Source organism: Aphelocoma coerulescens, chromosome 3 (assembly GCF_041296385.1).
Source record: "Aphelocoma coerulescens isolate FSJ_1873_10779 chromosome 3, UR_Acoe_1.0, whole genome shotgun sequence".
NCBI classification, from domain to species: Eukaryota; Metazoa; Chordata; class Aves; order Passeriformes; family Corvidae; genus Aphelocoma; species Aphelocoma coerulescens.
In genome coordinates, this window is record NC_091016.1 from 81,028,532 (window position 1) to 81,047,307 (window position 18,776).

Genomic DNA, 18,776 nt, shown 5'->3' on the forward strand with positions numbered 1-18,776 from the left:
ATATATCTAAAGTTGAGGAGGTAACTGCTGTCATGAGTGTGTTCTATTGTGGTGACTGGGTGCAGTCCTAAATAAGTATTTTAAAAAAAATCTGGTCGTTCACTCTGGGTGGTTTTAAGCTGTTACATCCATAGCATATAGTGAAAATTGTAGCAGTGTTAAAATGCAGCTTATTGATGCAATGAGTTTTTAGTTCCTACTTGTTAATGTATTGCATGGCTGCATCTTTATTGCCAAGCATCTTTCTTTTTCTGGATTATTTGATCTTTCTTGGCTGGATACATGGAGTTCAGTTAGTAATTTGACCTTTTAGCTCTGTTGGAAAGCTTTGATTCTGTCTGTGATTTTTGTGAACTTTGATTTTTTTTTTTTTTTTACATGATTCATTTGCTGTGCTTCATTGGAAGTGCATTAGATAGCAATGCCAGTGCTGTCTCATATGCAAAGGGCACCAGTGCATGAAGAGCAGTAGTTTGTGAAACAACTGCAGATGCACATCAGGTTGTAGATTACCACAGTGTTAATGGCTGCAGTTAGGAAGAGGGTTTATCTTTTTCTCAACACAGGCATAGGATCTAATAACTGAATTTTGTTTGTTTTATTTTTAGTACCTTTTTACACAGAAACAAATTACACAGTTATTAGTTTTTTTCCAACTTGATGATAAAAAAGGGCAAAGGTAGTAAAACTTTTAATTTATTATCTATAAAGGAATGATATGGATATATAGTTGCCTTAATATAATATGATGCACTCTAAGGGCCCCTATTTGTGAACTAAATATAGAGAGCTCTTCCCTATCCTGAAACTGGCAGTGGTGACTGTCCAGGTAGTGTTCACAGAACTTGCATTAATATTCGCTGTTGGGATGCACATGACTTGAAAGTAGAACACTCTAATATTGTTCATATTGACATTTTAGAGTGATACATAGAGCCAGGAAGTCTAAAAACCTGACAGCTTTCTCCTGTTCATTCTTTTTTGTTGTTGTTTTTTGTTTAATTATGTATGAATTTTTGGTCTGAAATGTGCTGCTGCTGTTAGGCAAAATATTTAACTTTTCTTTTGCTGTGGATCCTCATAACCCATTGGGGTTCCTTATATGGCTTGTATAATAACTTAGTTGTATTTTGTAACAAAAGAGAATATTTGAGTGGTTAGAAGATTGTTTTTACTAATTAGGCTTTAAATAATTTTTCTTATTTTGGTGCTTATTGCCATATTGAAGTGATGGGTAAATCACTCTTAATGTTTGTCTAAGCAGTGGTTGCTTTTCATCAAAATGGAGAGAACAGGTAACATTGAAACAAAATTACTAGGTAAAAAAACAACCCACAAAAAAAAACCCTACTATAAACCAAAACTCTTCTATAAAGGAGGATTTAAAGATTTTGATGCTTGAAAGACCAAATAAAATAGTACTTGGGAGTACAGCTATCTTAGTGATACTGATGTGTATGTTGGTGTGGTGTAATATGGTCACAACAAATATTTAAGAAATAATAGATCTAACAACTCAAAATTGCCATCTCACTGAATGACAGTTGTAGTGAAACTAAAAGCTTCATACCAACATCAGCTCTTTGAAATAATCCTTCCTTTACTAGCGCTGAGTTAGGGATTAGTGCTGTGTTATGCCAGTAAAATCATTGTTATGCTGCAGGTTTTTAAAAGCTCCAGTTGAAAGGCTACAGGATTTCTTCTGTCCTGTTTTGACAGATACTTAATGTTGTTTTAAGAGTTGCAATTGCTTTATAACCGGCTTACCTTTTACCAGTCTGTGTTGTTTGAAATTATAGTAATTATTTTAATGAGAGAAATGTGCACTGACTGGCATTCCAGATCTCTCTCCGAAATTCTTGAGATATGTTTCCTTTTCATCTTAAATGTGGGAAACAGGTCTGACATTGCAGCTGTCCCCCTTATGCTGAACCATGAATGAATTCTGAGATTTGAGTGAGGTACTAGTATAAAATTTCAGTTCATAAATTTGTGAACCAAGAGCAAGGATTGCAGCTCAGCTCATGAAGATGATGTAGCAGTATAAGAACAATCCAAATGATAGTTGGTAAATCCTATTTCCTTTTGCCATCCTGAAACCCAGGTTCTTGTCTGTTTACAGTGTAGGGTCAGTGGCATTTGGGCTGTGATTACACATTCCTCAGTGCTGCAATATGAGCTGCCTTGAGCAATCTCTGCCCCCATTATTCATGTTTCCAGCTGTTGGATGCTGTGTGTTAGCTTGGCCATTTGTGCAACTGAGCAGTGAACTGATTGAGGTACTAATCTGGCAGAGGGGCTTCTTTTAGACTTCTTTTTTTATTGTGGATTGTTTGGGGTTTTTTCCTTTTTCTTTCTCCTTCCCTTCCTGGATTGTTTGTTTTGTTTGGTTGGTTGTTTTTTTCTCTGGATTCTTTTTTCTTTTCTGTTTTTGGGGGCTTTTAAAATTTGCTTTAATATCCCATTTTTGCAGTTAGATCAGTTCCCCAAACTGGTTTACTTCACAAATGGTGGATGCTTGTACTGGCATGACATGGGGAATGAACTTGGATGGACACAAGCAACTATAGCAGTAGGAAGAGCTAGAGGTGGAGACTGCATAAGATGATGCTGCTGCCAAGATTGCTCATCAAACTGTAACTTTGCAATGTGGATGTCTAAATCTGTAGTATAATACTGAACTTTTTAGCTTGCTGCAGTCAACTGTCTTGTCCTGTTTCTGTCAAATTCCTTTGGGTTGTAGAACTCAACTGGTATAAGAATAGCTTTAGTGATAGAGACAGACGTAATTGGTATCCTACCAGCTAGATACTTTGGGAATTCTTACTTCAAATTAAACATAAACTGCTGTCAACTCTTAACTAGTCCAGCTGGGAATATGGAAGGAAAAATTAGATGTACTCAGATTTGCTGTCATCAGAGGTTCTGAATTGCCCTTGCAAAAACATCAGAAATTTGCAAATCTCTGTTCTTTCTTGAGTAAAGTTATCAGTCTTCTCTGTTTTATTCACAGAATCAAAGAATAAATTTATGTAGGTTCTGACCATGACTAAAAGAATTTACTCTTGAGGTTAACTGATTTTTTTTTTTTATATAAAACTTAAAATTAATTTGTATGGTTTTTCCTTTGGTGAGGAAGTGAAGGAAACTTGGTGCTTTCACAAGTACAGACACATGTTTAAGCAGCATATTGAAGTCATTTTCTTAATTAAAATTGACACCTGCAATTATTGCTTATCTAAAACCACTGAAGATGCATCTTTCAAGAAAGACCACCCAATCTTGGTTTCCATTTCCAGATATACCTGTTTCAAGGAAGGAGGAGGCAAAATATCTCAATTTTTCAGGCTGCACTGTTAAAGATGTCTTTGCAGTTTCATATAATGGGGTGGTTTTTGGCTACAGTAGGAATCTTAGGTGTTCTTTTCTGTTTGTCTTGTGAGCTTTTGACTGTATGGACTTTATTCATGGTATAATTAACTCTTAACAAAATGCCTGTAAAAATACGATTTGGAAACACTCATTTGAGGATTGTTTTTGTTTCAAGGAGTGTGTGGTTGTTGGAGTTTTTTTGTTAACTTTCATACACTGAGATTTGTTTCTTTCTACTAGGTCCCATTCTTGTGTCTTCAAAATTGTGGATCTGTTGAAATAGCAGTTTAATTAGAACCTAATTCTTACGAAATTTATTTTGGGTAACTCATTCTACAGATATTTTGCATAACTAGTGTTGCAAATGTAAACTGAAATATATCTAAGAAGTAATTACAATATATGTGTAAGAATTGTTTTGAAGATGTGTATTAGTGCCAAGTGGAAAATTTCCAGAAGCCAGATTCATATTTTGTGACTGGGGGCTTAAATTTCCATTAGATATGGTCATATAAGAATGTGGACAGGAAATGGCCTTCTCTATCAGCTCTGTTAATAAAACATCGAGATACAGTAATTTTGGAATATGCTCAAAACAGCTCAGTCAGGAGAGGGAGACTTTAGTTGATGACTTCTTGTTACTTCCTGCCTTTCCTTGTTGGACTTGCAAAAGCTTTGTCAGGAAATGGGGTGTGTTTGCAAAGCCTGAGTAGCAAGAAGGATTAATTGATGACTTTCTGTGCTAGCAGACACAATTTCAGAAATTCTGGGGGGTGTGTATGCATGCATGTGCAAAAGTGAACCAAGAAGCTTCATCAGATAATTGATAATGTGATTTTAGGTTGTAATGTTCATTTAAGAGCAGCACTAGATTTTTCTGTGTGTGTGAACTCACTTTTTGAAGTCGGCCTTTTTTTCAGAGAGTGAATTGTCTTTGATTTTTCTGTAACTTCTTACAGGTGTCAGATGATGGTCGATATGTCTTGCTGTCTATCAGAGAAGGCTGTGATCCAGTGAACAGACTGTGGTACTGTGATCTACAGAAAGAGTCTCAGGGTATATCAGGTATGTGTTGCTTTATAAGTTTTGCTTCCTTTTAAGACAAAATGAAATACTTTATGTTTGAATGAATATATATATATATATATTTAAATATGTCTACTGCTTAGCTACCTTAATGGAGAAATTAAGGATAAAATAATAAATTATGGAGAAAATAAGCACTGCTAGCATTTCATTTTCTGTTATGTATGAGTAGATGAAAAACTCCATTCTTAGTTCTGTAGTTTATTTAAAAGGTCGCAAGGAAAAATGGGCATAGTATAAGCAGCCATACCAGTGTATGTTCTATTTCGTTCTACACCAGTAGTACCTTTCCATGTTTAAACTTTTTTTCATATTTTAAAAATTTCACACATGTCCCTTCAAGTGCTGATAGCATTCTTTTGCAAAAAGTAACTGGCTTATAGATAATATTTCTTTTCTATGTCTAGTACTAGGAAATACACAAAAGTCCTCCAGTGTTATTTGGTAGCATCACTGTTGTTACAGTAGAAGTGTCAACTTGTATTTCAAATGTGCTTTCATGAAATGCTCCTTCCTTGCCTTCTAGTTGGAGTAGCTTTTGGTTTTGTGTATTGGGCTTTGTAGCCACAATGGTATGAGCTGAAAGTATGGCACTTTACTCCCTATGGCTGTTGTTGAAGGTTGGCATAGTTGGTTTATTGATTGGTGGTTTTGTATTTCCAGAGTATTGGATTACTGAAAGGTATTCTTCAGTATGTGTTTTGCATAGAACACAACTTAGCTTTTTTGATTCTTGCAGCTTCTCTCTTCAGAAACTTTGGAAACAGAATAAATACTGCAGTAGCTCTTTGCTGAATACTGGATCTGAAGAAACTTGTTCTCTTGTTTGTTAAAAGAGTATTTCAGGCTAAAGAGAGTACAATACTACTGACTTGTCTACAACCAAACTTAAGCCAAGGCTGCGAGCACGTTCCACATGCACATCCAATTTTTCCTTGTTTGTACATATCGTGTCAGGCAGGGCACCTTTATTTCTTTGGCTTCATGATCACCTTGGGAAGTTATCATCAAGGCACTGTAGAATTCTGGATTGCTTGAGCCCTGCTGCGTTGTCCTTCCACACAGAAGACATTACAGTGGCTAGAATTCCCACCATAAGGAGAATGGTCTGTCAACATGAGTCTTCTTCCAGTTGTCTGAAGAAGGCATCATCTGCTTCTTCCTGATTAGGAAGTCTATAGCATATACTACTACATACAGTAGACTACTACTACTACATGCTCTACAGCATATACCACTACAGTAGTACCTGTGCTGGTCTGCCTTTTAATCTTAATGTATGAGCTATTGACCATCTCCTGAACTGTCCCAAGGCAGAACTCCACAAATTCCAGCTGTTCTTTCACATAAAGGACAACTCACCTCCTTACTTTGCCAGCCTGTCCTTACTAAACAACCTTTATCCATCCATTGTAGCACGGCAGTCCTGTGAGCTATCCCACCATGTCTCCATGATCCCAATGAGGTGGTAGTCCAGAAGCTGCACACAGACTTCTAACTCCACCTGTTTGTTCTCACGTTGTGTGCATCAGTGTAGAGTATGCCAGGCACCCAGGCATACGGATTCCTCAGTCCAGGGTTGAGGGGCTTCTCCATGAGGCTGTTCTGCAGGCACGTCCTTCTTTACATGCCTATGCTTGGAGAAATTCCACTTCAGCTCTGTTTTGTTGATTGCTGTGTCTCTTTCATTCTTGTCACCCCGGCCGTTGGCTTGCCTACCCCATCCACATCTTCCTTGTTGAGAAATCTCTTTCTCCTGTTTTTGTGGTTTAAAGCTCTGTTTACTGGGTTGTCTAACCTGCAAGGATACTTTTGCCTTGCATAATCAGGTGGACAACAGTGCAGCAATAGTACAGAATGGGATAACCTAGAATTGCTGCTGAATCATTGGTTTTTCTCTTGGATGTGTATGGATGAATGTCTCCTGTTCCTTAATTGCAGCCTGCTTTCTACAGAAATAAGAGATGCTTAATCCCACATTGCTTTTTGAGGTATTGGCTCCCAAATGCAATCAGTGGTAATGGAATAAGGCAGGAGTCCCAATGGTCCAACTCTCACAAGAGTGTGCGGGAGGTCAGTTGGCCAGCCAGAGGTGAGAACATAAGCTTGTGGCATAAATTTAATCTTGTTATACCCTGAAAATTCACTCAAATGAGCACCCTTATGGATACCTGAGATGTGGAGAAGGCTTCAGAAGAAATTTTTATCATCCTAGACGTAAGCCACTTTCAGTCAAAGTTCTCTCCCCTGTGGATTATTAGAGGTATGCAAGTCAATGAAGATTTGTCTTCCAACTTTGATATTCATAACATCTCTCTCCTGTGTGAATTCTTGGATGACACTCTGTTTATGTTGAATCACAATATAAATTGAGTTAGAATGTCAAATGACTTTATACAAACCCATGCACCACTAGGTTCCACTATTTCCAGAGTTCAGAGACTTACATCTATTCGTTGCATACAAGACTCTGTTTATGTGTTGTACTCTCTTAAGAAGACTTTTAAGATTCACCCTTCCTGTGCATCTGTTTAATTGGATCATTATGGTGTTCAGCAGGGCTTTGTCATCACTGGGAGGTTGTGGTGACCTGAGATAATGAAATTTCAGAACCCACCTGTGGATTAGAAGGAGCAGTTATAAGCACAGTTACATTTCTAGAGATCTCCTTAAACAACCTCTTTTCTATTCTGATTTTTCCCAGAAGTGACAGCTGTAAGTCATAGATCAATTCAAAGTGTGTTAGACAAGTGTGTTCTCAGAGTTGAAATGACAAGTGTGTTCTCAGAGTTGAAATAAAGTTTAACAGCTGTAACTGGGAAAATGCACTGGAATATCACAAGCAAGTAATAGGGAGGTATATGATTTAAAGGACCTATGGGGTGGACAAGTGAGGTAATGCTGTTTGGTTTTAAATTTGTAAACCTGTTTCCTTGAATGGGCTATTAGCTGAGTTGGGTATGTGATAACAAGGCAGAGTTGCTCTAAGCCACATGTTCATCCAACAGCTGTTACATCATTGACTGCTTTGAGACTCAAAGTGGATGAGATGATTAATGAATTTTCTTACCTTCTGCTGTAATGAAGGACTTTGTTCACTGCCAAATTCTGTGTTGGAGATAAAGAGAGAATCACCTCTGGACTGTAGATGGGATAAGATGATGAACTGAATGTACCTGTTTAGACCATTAGCTGAGGCTTCTGCTCTCCTCTGCTCCTTCAAGGTGATTCAGTCCATGTGAAATACAAGTGTCTCTCTGGGCAGATTTGGACCCCTGTGCTGATTGCCAAAGATGCCCATGGCTTGTAGCTCACATGCTTCTAACATTAAAGGGAGAAAAAGGAAAAGGGAAATACCACAGAACTGAAAGCAACTTGAAAAAATTAAAGCGGCGATATTTCTCCTGTGGCATCTGAAAAAAGTACAAAGTTGAAGGGAGAGAGAAAATGATCTGATTAAGACACAGATGTTTGCGAAGATGTCAGAAAAAAAAGAGAACTAGTTGCAGGACTATTTGAGTGAATATTAGTTATTTCAGAAATTGTACTGACTGGCAAAAAGGGAATGAGGGAAATTGAAAAATGAAAGAAAATGGATGATATTATAGGTAGCCTGGGATCTAGCAGGTAGCACATCTGATAGAGATGCTGTTTTAAGGACAGAGTGATGTGACAGTGAAACTCCAACTTAGTGACCATAAAGAAGAGGTGAAATAACATTGGAGAGGCTCTGATTATTTCAGTCAAAATGCTTTTACATCTGAGAGGTGCTTGCTGAAGACAGAGGTGCAAATAAGTCTGATTTTGCAACTGAAAGCTGAAAATGACCATTGAATTCTTAGTTACTTATGTTTTTAACACCTTATTAAGGTGATATTGACTAAACTGCTACCTGGATTGTTGAAACTGATTGACCAAGGAAAGCTTCTGTCAAGAGATGGGACTATGGTTTTGTAATGAAGAGAAAAAAAGTAAGAGCTAGTAATCAAGGCAAAGGACCTAATACATGGAATGTACCTCAGAACTGAAGGGACACAACTGGTATTACAATCTTGTAATAGTAATTTTGTACTTAGGTTGTTCTGTTCCCCTCTTCTTGTTTTTTCCTCCTTCTGTAATAGACCTCTTACAGCCATGTTCCTTATATCACTTCCAGTGTTTGGACCTGTCCTTTAAAAACCCACAGAGGCTGGTTATAGAAGTGTCCTTTCCATTGTTTAACTTTGAGATACTTCAGATTTTAAGTCCTGTTTGAGCAGCAGGTCAAGATAAATGCACCTGTGTGTATTTATGGACTAAAGCCCCACTATGGCTGTAGAAGCTCCAGTGCTCAGTGTACTGACTGTCATTCTGCAGCAGCATCCTGGCTGTAGCAGCAAGGATGAATAGGCAGACCTGACTTCTCTTGTCTGGGTGGAGCCAAAGGTTAGGACTTCCCTCAACTATGAAGGGATCACAATAATAAACAATTCCTGTCATAGATATTTCATAGGCTAGTTACCTGTTACTAACTCTTCTTGTACTGAATAGCAATATTGTGGTTTCTAGGTTGAGGCACTTGCATTCAGTGAAAGGCATTTGTGTTTCCATGAAATGATTCATAGTTTAGATCCCTTTGATGGTATGTTGTACAGGTTATTTAGAAAAAGTGATTGTTTTTATAATTTTTCTCATTTCACTGAGGACTTAAAAATTTGGAAAACTGGAAATCTGGCAATATTACACTGGATATGGAGAGGTTGGGAGGTGGCAGATTTCATATAATTAAATAAAAGTTTAAGCCTTCTCTTTCATGTATAGACTTTATTGATGTAGTTTTTCATTATTATTTTAATTTTGGGGGACTTGTTTGATTTACCTGAACTAGTCTACTTTAGCACACAGCTGAACATGTGGGAAATTAAATACTCATTAAATATTTCAAGTCTGGTGTCGCGGGTTGGGTTTGTAACCGGGCGGAAACACCAATTTAGTGTAGTGGTTTGGTCTAAAATACTCATTACTGTTTATCCTCTGTGAGATAAGAATTAGGAGAAATGCAAAGCAGGCACCAACTTGAATGAATATAAAGAAGTTTATTAACAGACCTAAAAGAAGAAAAGAAAAAAAAATTATACCACCTTCAGAACTCTCCTCCCCCCCCACCTTCCTCCCTTCTCCCACTGACAATGTAAAGACAACCCTTAAGATGTTCAGTCTGTTTACCACTTCCATAATAACCTTGTTCAGTCCATTTAGAAAGAGAAGTCTCTTCTTGCTCGTGCTATGAAAACAGTATCACACCGAGACAGCCACCCACTTCCAAATATTGTTCAGTCCATTCAGGAAGAGGAGTCTCTCTGCTCGCAATGTGAGTCCCTTCCCCCGACTTGCAGCTTTTCCTGCAACTGTTTTCGAGGGTCCACTCTTGAAGTTTTTTGGGGTACAATTTTAAGGTTGAGCTGTTCAGAAACAAAAAAACAGAGGCCCTTCTCCTTCCCTGGGAGTAAAGGGTCATCTTCATCTTTAAGACTATCTCTGGAAGCATCTCTAGGAATTGAGGTTTTTCTCCCTTCCTCTTTGGAGCAAAAGTCCTCATCTGGTTCATCTGGTTCATCTCTCTCTGTCCAAACTTCTCATGAAATTACAGCTGCGGCAGCATCTGCCTATTGCTTATGAGCTGAACACTCCACCCCCCATATCTTCATGAAATTACAACGGGATACTCTGATATATCATAGCTTCACAACAGACTTTCAGCTTTAAGCATCTCCTCTCTCTCTTCCCTCAGGTTTTCAGCTCTTCACAGCAATAAAAGGGTTAATCTCACCTCGGCCTTGCAGCTGGAATGTGGCTTATCACTGTTGGTCCCCTGGCCTCTGCCGGACAGAGGTGCCGCTTTGCTGAATCTCGGCCGCAGTGGAGGGGGGGTTCCGAGCCGCTCCGGCTGCCCACGGCAAGGCAGTGGGGGGAGGTTCCATGGCTGGAACAGGCCCATGGCTCCAGGCTGGCCGTGGCCCGGCCCGGCCTGGCCCAAGCAGGGCGTGGGCCGGGCCCACTGGGCCCCGCACGGGGCCTGCAGCCACCTGTGCCAGCGCCGGAAACGAGAGAGAGCTTGGGGGGGAGTTTGTCTATTCTTAAGTGTGTATCACAGAGGCGGTCACAACTTTAAGTGGCTTAAAGAATTGTCCATATTCAAACTGGCCAGCTGATAGCTTCTATCAGGTCCCAGAGGAAGCTGTAAGCACCCCTTAGCAAGGATATCCCTTCCGGGACTATGCTTGCTAACCTACGTCAACAAATTTCTCATAGTTCTGAAATTATTTGTATTGTAAAGTCATAATTTAGAAAGAGCAAATGTGCTGTACTTAAGGGTTGTTAGAATTAAGGCTGAGTAGCTCATTTGTGGGCTTTGTTTCTAACTTACTGTAGATTAGAAACATGGCACAATTTTTTGAAAATATTTTTACCTATATGTTAAGAGACCTGCTTGCTCAGAATAAAGTTTTATTTTGTCTGTCTGAGAGACAAAGTCTTTTCCCTCAAAGAGCACAGTAGCTGGTTGAATTATTTTACTTAAATTTGCAGGGTAGAGTGGAGAAGCAGGGTGATAAAGGGGGGATCTGTCTTGGGAAAAGAGAGAAGAAACAGGAGTGCAGAATTAAACAGTATGTTTCATGTGTGGAAATAGAAAATGCTTAATAAATATCTACCTGATAGAACTTGGGAGATGGCAGCGAATTCAGGGATGAGTCAGCTACTGTGGGAATCATCAAAGAACACAATATATCCCATAACAAGCTCACAGGAGCTCAAATATTTCTTTCCCCAGTAGGTGAAAGGAATGTGTAGTCGTCTGTTTTTGCTCTTATTGATATACGGCATGTTTTTATTGCAAGAAAATATTTTCTTTTAAAATTTCAAATAAATTGAACAGTTTGTGGCTGTTTTGAATAGATTAAGCAGATAAGCGCATTCAATCAAAAAAACAAAACTGTAAAACCCTTTTTTACCTTCTTAAATTGTGAAATTCTTCCATATTTATGCTCAATTACATGCCTATCCCATTTTTGCTGTCTGTCTAGACAATACAAATAAAAAAGTAAATTTGCACCTTTTCAATCTGAGACGCTGAAAGGGAAGATTCAGATTGTTCCACGAGAATCACCAAGAAACGGAACAGAATGATTCTGCTAACAATCCAAAGTAAATTGCTTTGATGAATTGGAAACCTCTGGTTTAACTTGCTCACAAGTTAACTTTTTATGAAACATGGTTTGTCCAATATTTGCCACTTAATTGTTGCTTTAGTAATCTTGAGTTAATGCATTTCATTCCTGTACAGCATGAGTTGTTGCTTCTTCTTGCATATACTCCCTTTAAATAATAAGTGAGGTGATAATGATGTCATCAAAGACCCTCTGGAAGCATGACACTTTATTAGTTCTGTTGTACTGAAGAAAGTTGTGTCCTGTGCATTCATTGATTCTTCATGTATTTCTCAGGCTGTGGCTCAGTGGAAGTTAATTTGCCCTGTGTTGAGTGGGAAATCATCTTGTCTCTGGATGGAGATCACATCTAATAAATGACAGAAGTGTATTTCTAAATGTTTAGGAAACTTCAAAGGATTTAACTTGTCTGTTTCTCCATCTGAAAATTTAGGTGTGTCAATAGGTCTTCCCCCTTTACTGTATGTCATATTTTTGTCAACAGCTGTAGATTAATCAAATTTGCAGTGCAGTCTCCTGTGATAATCCTTGTAAGATTGTTTTCCCCGGAAGATAATCTACACTGCAGTGTTTCTGTTTCTTTCCATGAACTGTACAGGGAGCATCTGAGCATCTTTTCTGCCTCCCAGATTAGCTAAAATGTTCTTCATGCTTCCCTTCCCCTCTTCACAGGGTTTCTACTGTATACAGACTGAGTCATTTTCCTCTTCAAATGTTCGGGTTGTTTGCTGGGTTTTTAAGTGGGCCATTGTGAGCTACTTGTGCCAAGAATGCTCCTTTTTAGAATAGAAAATCACTGTGGTAAGTAACCTATGACAAATACATAATAGCTTCATTTTAATGGGGATTTTAAATTAGTCTGAAAAGATAAGAGATTTGGGAGGTATTGTTTTCCCTCCTCCCCTACTATCACAGGCCTCTTGTGAATCCCACCAGGTTAACCCAGTTCGTGGCACAGTTTTTGTGACAAAACTCTTTGTTAGAAATGGCCAGGTTTACTGATTGGAATTTTATGTTTACAATTAACTAACCAAACACACTTTCTAAAAAAGTTTTTATTAGCTCATATCAGTGTTTTACAAGTACTGCTTTTCTCAAGACCTGTCATAATTCACAGTATTGTGGCAAGACAATGCTGTGAGAAGACCCCACTGGAAGAAGACAGCTGGCTGCTCTTTAAGCTTTTGGGGTAATTCCCTTGCTGTACTCTGTTTCAAGTAACTGTGGATATGGGAGCTCTTCCCTTTGTGCTTGCCTCTTTACTTCCTTATGGGATGAGGTTTAGAAAGATCAGGGACAAAATAATGGGATTCTTGTCTGGGTTTGACCACTCCGTCAGCCAACTGATATGGTACTGACCATAGCCAACTGGTATGGTATAATTTTGCTTTATGAATCAGTAGCAGGAGTGCAGTGCCTGTTGGGTCAGGAAGGACAGCACTGTGGGTTCATGTCCAGATTATCCCTCATTGAAGACTCCAGATTTCCCTACTTATCTTGCTAAGCTCCTAGTAGACTTTTCAACTCTTGACTCCTGTTACAAACATTTAAAAGTGATCTAATGCTAAGTATTTCTTTAAAAACACATGTTTTTACCCAGTAGCTGAGCACTGTAAGGCACAATTTTTAGTAGCTATTTTATCAAACTTGTCTTCCAGAGTACAGACAGCACTCAGGTTTGCTTGTTTGTTGAATCAGTCAAACAAGAAAATTTCTCTCATTAATCACTTTGCTTAACTGTTCTTAGTATACCTGAAAATGCCTCATAGTAGCCAAACAGCTGGATACACAGTAATCAAGCTATTATATATTAGCAAACCTTTTTGTTTACCTTACCAAAAAAAACCCAAAACAAAACAAAAAAGAAAAAAAAAACCACAAAAACCCTACCAACCAAAAAAAAAACCAAACACCAAACCAAAAAAAACCCCAATCAAACCACAAAAACAGTGGGGTTTTTTTTGTAGCATGTCCTTTCATGCTTCTGTGCCTGGTAGTAATTTTGTTTTTTCCCTTTTCTTGAGAAATGAGATTGTCTCTTTTTGATTAGATTGTCAGCCTTGACTGTTTACTCTTTTGAATATGTGATTTGGTGCAGTGGAGAAGGAATTTAGCATCAATCTGTTGGGTGTGCAAGAAGAAATAAATGAAAGCTATTTAATCACCCTTGGCTATGAACTTAAACCAGCATGACATTGCCTACTGGTCTTGTTGAAGTTATCCTTAATATTGACCTTTTTCTTTATTTTGTATTGTGGTAGCAGGTAGGAAATAAAAAAATCAGGATCCTATTGTGTGCGCTGTAGAACTGTTTTATGAGTTACTGACTCAGAGCTCTGGGCAGACCCCCACTTTACTTTTCCTGGGGAACCTGAAGCATGAGAACAGAGGGAAAAAAGAAAGGATATAAACCAGCATGAGGAGCAGAAGAGGTGGCTCTTCTTAAAACCTCTGGGCACATAGAAGCATAGCCTTAATGAAAGGCTGCAGTGATTTCTGGAATGCAAAAAGCTGACGGGGTTGGCTAATGGAAAAGCACACCTGAATTGCTGGATTGGAAAGGGAAGCTAGAGACAGGTTTGTTTAAAGTAGGAGATACAAGGCTTTCCAGAGAGGGAACACTGGTCAGGGCTCTTATGCTTGGGTACTGGGCTGCTTGGAGGTTGGTAGTTTGTGTCTGGTGGGAACAGTGTGAGGTGGTGGGAGGACATATGTAGGGGAATAGGAGCTAGTGAAAAATACTTGAGAACCACTGGCTTGAAAAGATGTGATAAAAATTGAGCAAACACAGAAGTTCACAGCTTGCTTGTTGCTTAGTCATTGTCAGCTGGAGCTGCTTTGTACCAGAGAAAGATTGCAAGAAAGAATGTAAGAGCAAGGCTATCTGTCAGAAGGTTTTTGTTTCTTTGTTTAGAAGGTTGTTCTTTTTTTCCTCACACTGAGGAAAGCATGTATGTGACTTGAGGGCAGGTGGAAAAAGGTAATGTTTGTCCACTTCAGTGTTGAAAATAGGATTGTTTGGCCTTTTGTGTTTTAGTTTAGTCTTGCAATTTATCAGGCTCTCTAAATAAATAAATAAGCAATGACCAGTGCTATATACAGTAACATCAAAGGGATGACTCAGTATGTGCTGTGTAGCCTGAAAAAGTGGATCAAAACCTTTGTAATGAAAATGAACAAGAGATAGTGAGGCAACAGCAGCCATCAGCTATAAAGTGGAATGTGGTGGGAGGGAGAATACTCTTCCATCTTCTGAAAAACTTTTCTGTGATAAAAGTAACTTTAAAAAAAAGTTTCAGAAATGAACATCAAAACAAGCCTATTGTATCCTAACAAATAGGGAGAAAAAAATTAGTTGTCTTGAAAAATATGTGGAAGGATCAACAATAGTGTTTAAGAAAAATGTTTCATATCCCTGAAACTGACATTTAAGAGTTTTGCTTTCACTGTATTTTTTTATTGTATGTATACATAAATATAAGTAAAAATACATATTTTATATGGGTTTTTTTTTGAGGCAAATTATTAGCAATAAAAATAAATAAAATTAGCAACAAAAAAGCACTACAGAGTGTCATCTGTTTGGATTTCTGTAAGGCGTTTGTGATCCCCTACAGTATCCTTCTCTCTGAATTGGAGAGATACTAATTTGATGGGTGGACTGTTGGGTGGATGAGTAATTGGATGGGTGATTGCATCCAGAGGGTAGTGGTCAACAGCCCAGTGTCCCAACGGACACTGGTGACAAGTGTCTATGGTCTAATGGGGCCATACTGGAAGAGGTTCTGTATAGACAATGGGATTGAGTGCACCTTCTCTGCAGACATCACCAAGCCAAGTGGTGCTTCACACCTGAAGGACAGGATACCATATAGATGGACCTGGAGAAGCTGAAGGAATGGACCCTTGGGAACCTCATGAAGTTCCTTGGGGTCAAGTGCAAGGTGCTGCACCAATGTTGGGGTAACCCCCTCTATCAATGTAAGCTGCAGGACAAAGGGATTGAGAGCAGCCCTGCTGGGGCTGAGAAGGACTTGGTATTGCTGGACATGACCCGGCAATGTGCACTCACAGCCCAGATAGCCAATTGTAGGCTGCATCCAAAGCAGCATGGCTAGCAGGGTGAGGGAGGGGATTCTGTGCCTCATGCTCTCATGAGACCCCACCTGGAGCACTGCATCCAGCTCTGGGATCCCCAGCACAGTGAGGACAATGACCTGGTGGAGTGGGTCCAGAGGAGGGCCATGATGAAGATCAGAAGCCTGGAGCACCTCTCCTATGAGGAAGGGCTGAAAGAGCTGTGGTTGTTCAGCGTGGAGAAGAGAAGGCTTCAGGGAGACCTTGCTGCTGCCTCACAACTTTAAGGGAGTCTGTAAGAAAGATGGGGACAAACTTTTTAGCAGGGCCTGTTGCCATACAAAAAGTGGTAATGGTTTTAAACTAAGAAAAGGGTAGCTTTAGATTAGATATAAGGGAGAAGATTTTTACAATGAGTGTGTTAAAACATTTGAACAGGTTGCCCAGAGAGGTGATGGATGCTACATTCCTGAAAACATTTAAATTCAGGGGGGATGGGGCTTTGAGGAACTGGATCTAGTTGAAGATGTCTCTGCTCATTGCAAGGGGCTTGGCATAGATGGTGTACTAGTTTGAAAACAAACCAGTGGGAGGCCCCAAGTCAGAATAACAATTTAATAGAAATTAAAGAAAATGAAAAAAAAGTAAAAGAAAACACTGGTTCAAACTGACAGAGTCAAGATACAACCTGAGTCCCTGTTAGGCAGGGTGGTGGTAGCAATCCTCTGAAGCAGTGATCCTGTAGTAAAGGGGTCTGCTCTTCCTCAGAAAGTCCAGTGGTGGCTGTGGGGCTCCTGTCCTCTGGAAATCCAGTGGAAAGAGTTGTCTCTGGTGTTCAGAGTCCCAGGTTATATCCACGATAGGATGCTTGGTTCCTCCCTCTGGGTGGAGCATCTCACAATGGGGTAATGAGTCATGAGGCCAAGTGTTGATTAGGCTCATTAACAGAAGATAGTCCGGAGGGAGTTATCTCTGAGTCATGTGGCAGGACAATGATGGGCCATTAACAGCAAGATAGTCTGGGGGGAGGAGGCAAGGAAACACTGCCCCACCTGATTTCAACAACTCATGAGGATGGTAATAGAATACACTGCAACCTAGGACAGATGGCCTTTAAAGATCCTTCCAAACGCAAACTATTCTACAAAATTAAATAGCTTGCTGTTAATTTGAGCAAGGACATCTTCATGCTGTTACTGTTTGACTGGACATTACCTATATAAATCACAGAATCGTAGAATGCTGAGGGATTGGAATGGACCTTAAAGATCATCCAGTCCCAACCCTACCTGCCATGGGCAGGGGCACCTCCCATTAGACCAGGTTACACTCAAGGCCTCATTCAACTTGGCTTTGAACACCACCAGGGTAAATAGTATTCATAATGAAGTTATTTTTTAGATGAGGTATTTGTGCTTTTATTTGTTTATTTTAGAGAAGGTGTAGTGTGAGGGAGAGAGATTACCTTTGATGCCTGCTTTTCTGTTGCTATATTCTGCTGTCTGAGGGCATAACTCCTTCAGAATTAATCGTATTTATTCTCCTGTCTTTTGAGTGATTATCCCAGTGGAAGTAAAACTGGAGCCTTGAAACTGATTGAGAAATGTCTGCTCATAAAAGTGTTTGATTTCTTTCTTCTGAATTAATCTTTGATTATATCTTGACATGTCTGAACTTTTTAACTCAAAGGAATGAATATTGCATCCTTCCGTTTATTTATATTTTAGATGGCAAATACATTAACTTCCCATGATCATTGAGTAGCTATCATCCATCATCTGCAAAATGAGTGGTACCCTCTCAATACAAACACAAAAGTTGCATTCCTTTCAGGAACATCCTAATATCTCCTTTCCAGTATTCCCTCTCTCAGATGTTTATAAGTGAAGTCAGGTCCCAAGACATAGAGAGATCTTGCTTTTAAAGAGAGTCCAAATTGTTTGAAAATCTCTCTTGCCTTTGGAGACCGGAGTGAGACAATTAAATATTTGTGGCTTTAAAGAAAAGAGAGGAAAAAAACCCTGAGTTCTTTTCTCTAGCTGCCTGGCTCAGAACAAGGGCTTGAGAGCAAACTGAGTATTGCATGATTCAAAAAGAAATTAGATTCTGATGTGGAAGTAGATGTCTGAGTGAAGGACTCTGCTGTTCAGTTCCCAGAATATGTTATGAACGTGTCACACAGGCCCTGAAACAGTCTGTTCCAATCTGATCTATGCTGTGTACCATGAGATTATCTGTCTTCTGCTGAACATAAAACCTAGTGTGGATTAGTACTGTGAAACAACAGTTGTCAGAGTGTTTGTGGCTGCCCCATCCCTGGAGGTGTTCAAATCCAGGTTGGACAGGGCTTTAAGCACCTGGTCTAGTGGAAGGTGACCGTACCCATGGCAGGGTGGTTGGAACTAAATGGCTTTTAAGATCCCTTCCAACCCAAATATTCTGTAATTCTATGAAAATCTAGGAGTTAAAAAATCATGATCTTTCCTTGAGTAGAAGTTTATTTATTTAATGTGTGTACCATAGTAAAATGTGGCATCATTCTTTGGGTTAGAAAACCTGTCCTATTGTTATGAGCCAAACTTCCTGGTTCATTTCCTGAGCTTTCTCAGCACTGTCCCATTTCTAGAAAAGCTATCTTGCAAAAAATGTCAAGACAGAATGGAATTTATGGAGATGAACATTTACATCTTCATCTGATAATTTTGATTGCTAGAGCACATGAAAAAAGCCAAATGCAGGTGTTTGCCTTTTGAAAACTTTTTTTCACAGCATCAGATAACCCTACCATTAAACCCTGTTGCTCCAGCAGGCACAGACAAGAGGTTATTTGCCATGAATTGATTGTTTGGCCTTTATATGAAACATGAAATATGGAAGTATTGAGAACATTTTGTGAAGTGATTAACAGTGACTCTCAGCAACTCTGTCTTTTCTGTCTAAAGGGGGTTGGTAACAAGACCTTGTGGTAATTTATGCTGTTATCAATTTGTTCAGATTAGCTTTTCCTTCTCCTGTCGTTGTCATCATTCAGTT

General features: G+C 39.2%; 1 protein-coding gene across 1 annotated transcript in view; it reads left to right on the top strand.

Annotated features, from left to right (window-relative positions):
* The window catches only part of PREP (prolyl endopeptidase), a 92,217-nt gene that overhangs the window by 21,296 nt on the left and 52,145 nt on the right, over positions 1-18,776 (top strand). The window contains exon 7 of the mRNA XM_069011057.1: positions 4,332-4,437. Within this exon, the coding sequence (XP_068867158.1) occupies positions 4,332-4,437 (106 nt within the window). The remainder of the gene's footprint in view (positions 1-4,331; positions 4,438-18,776) is intronic.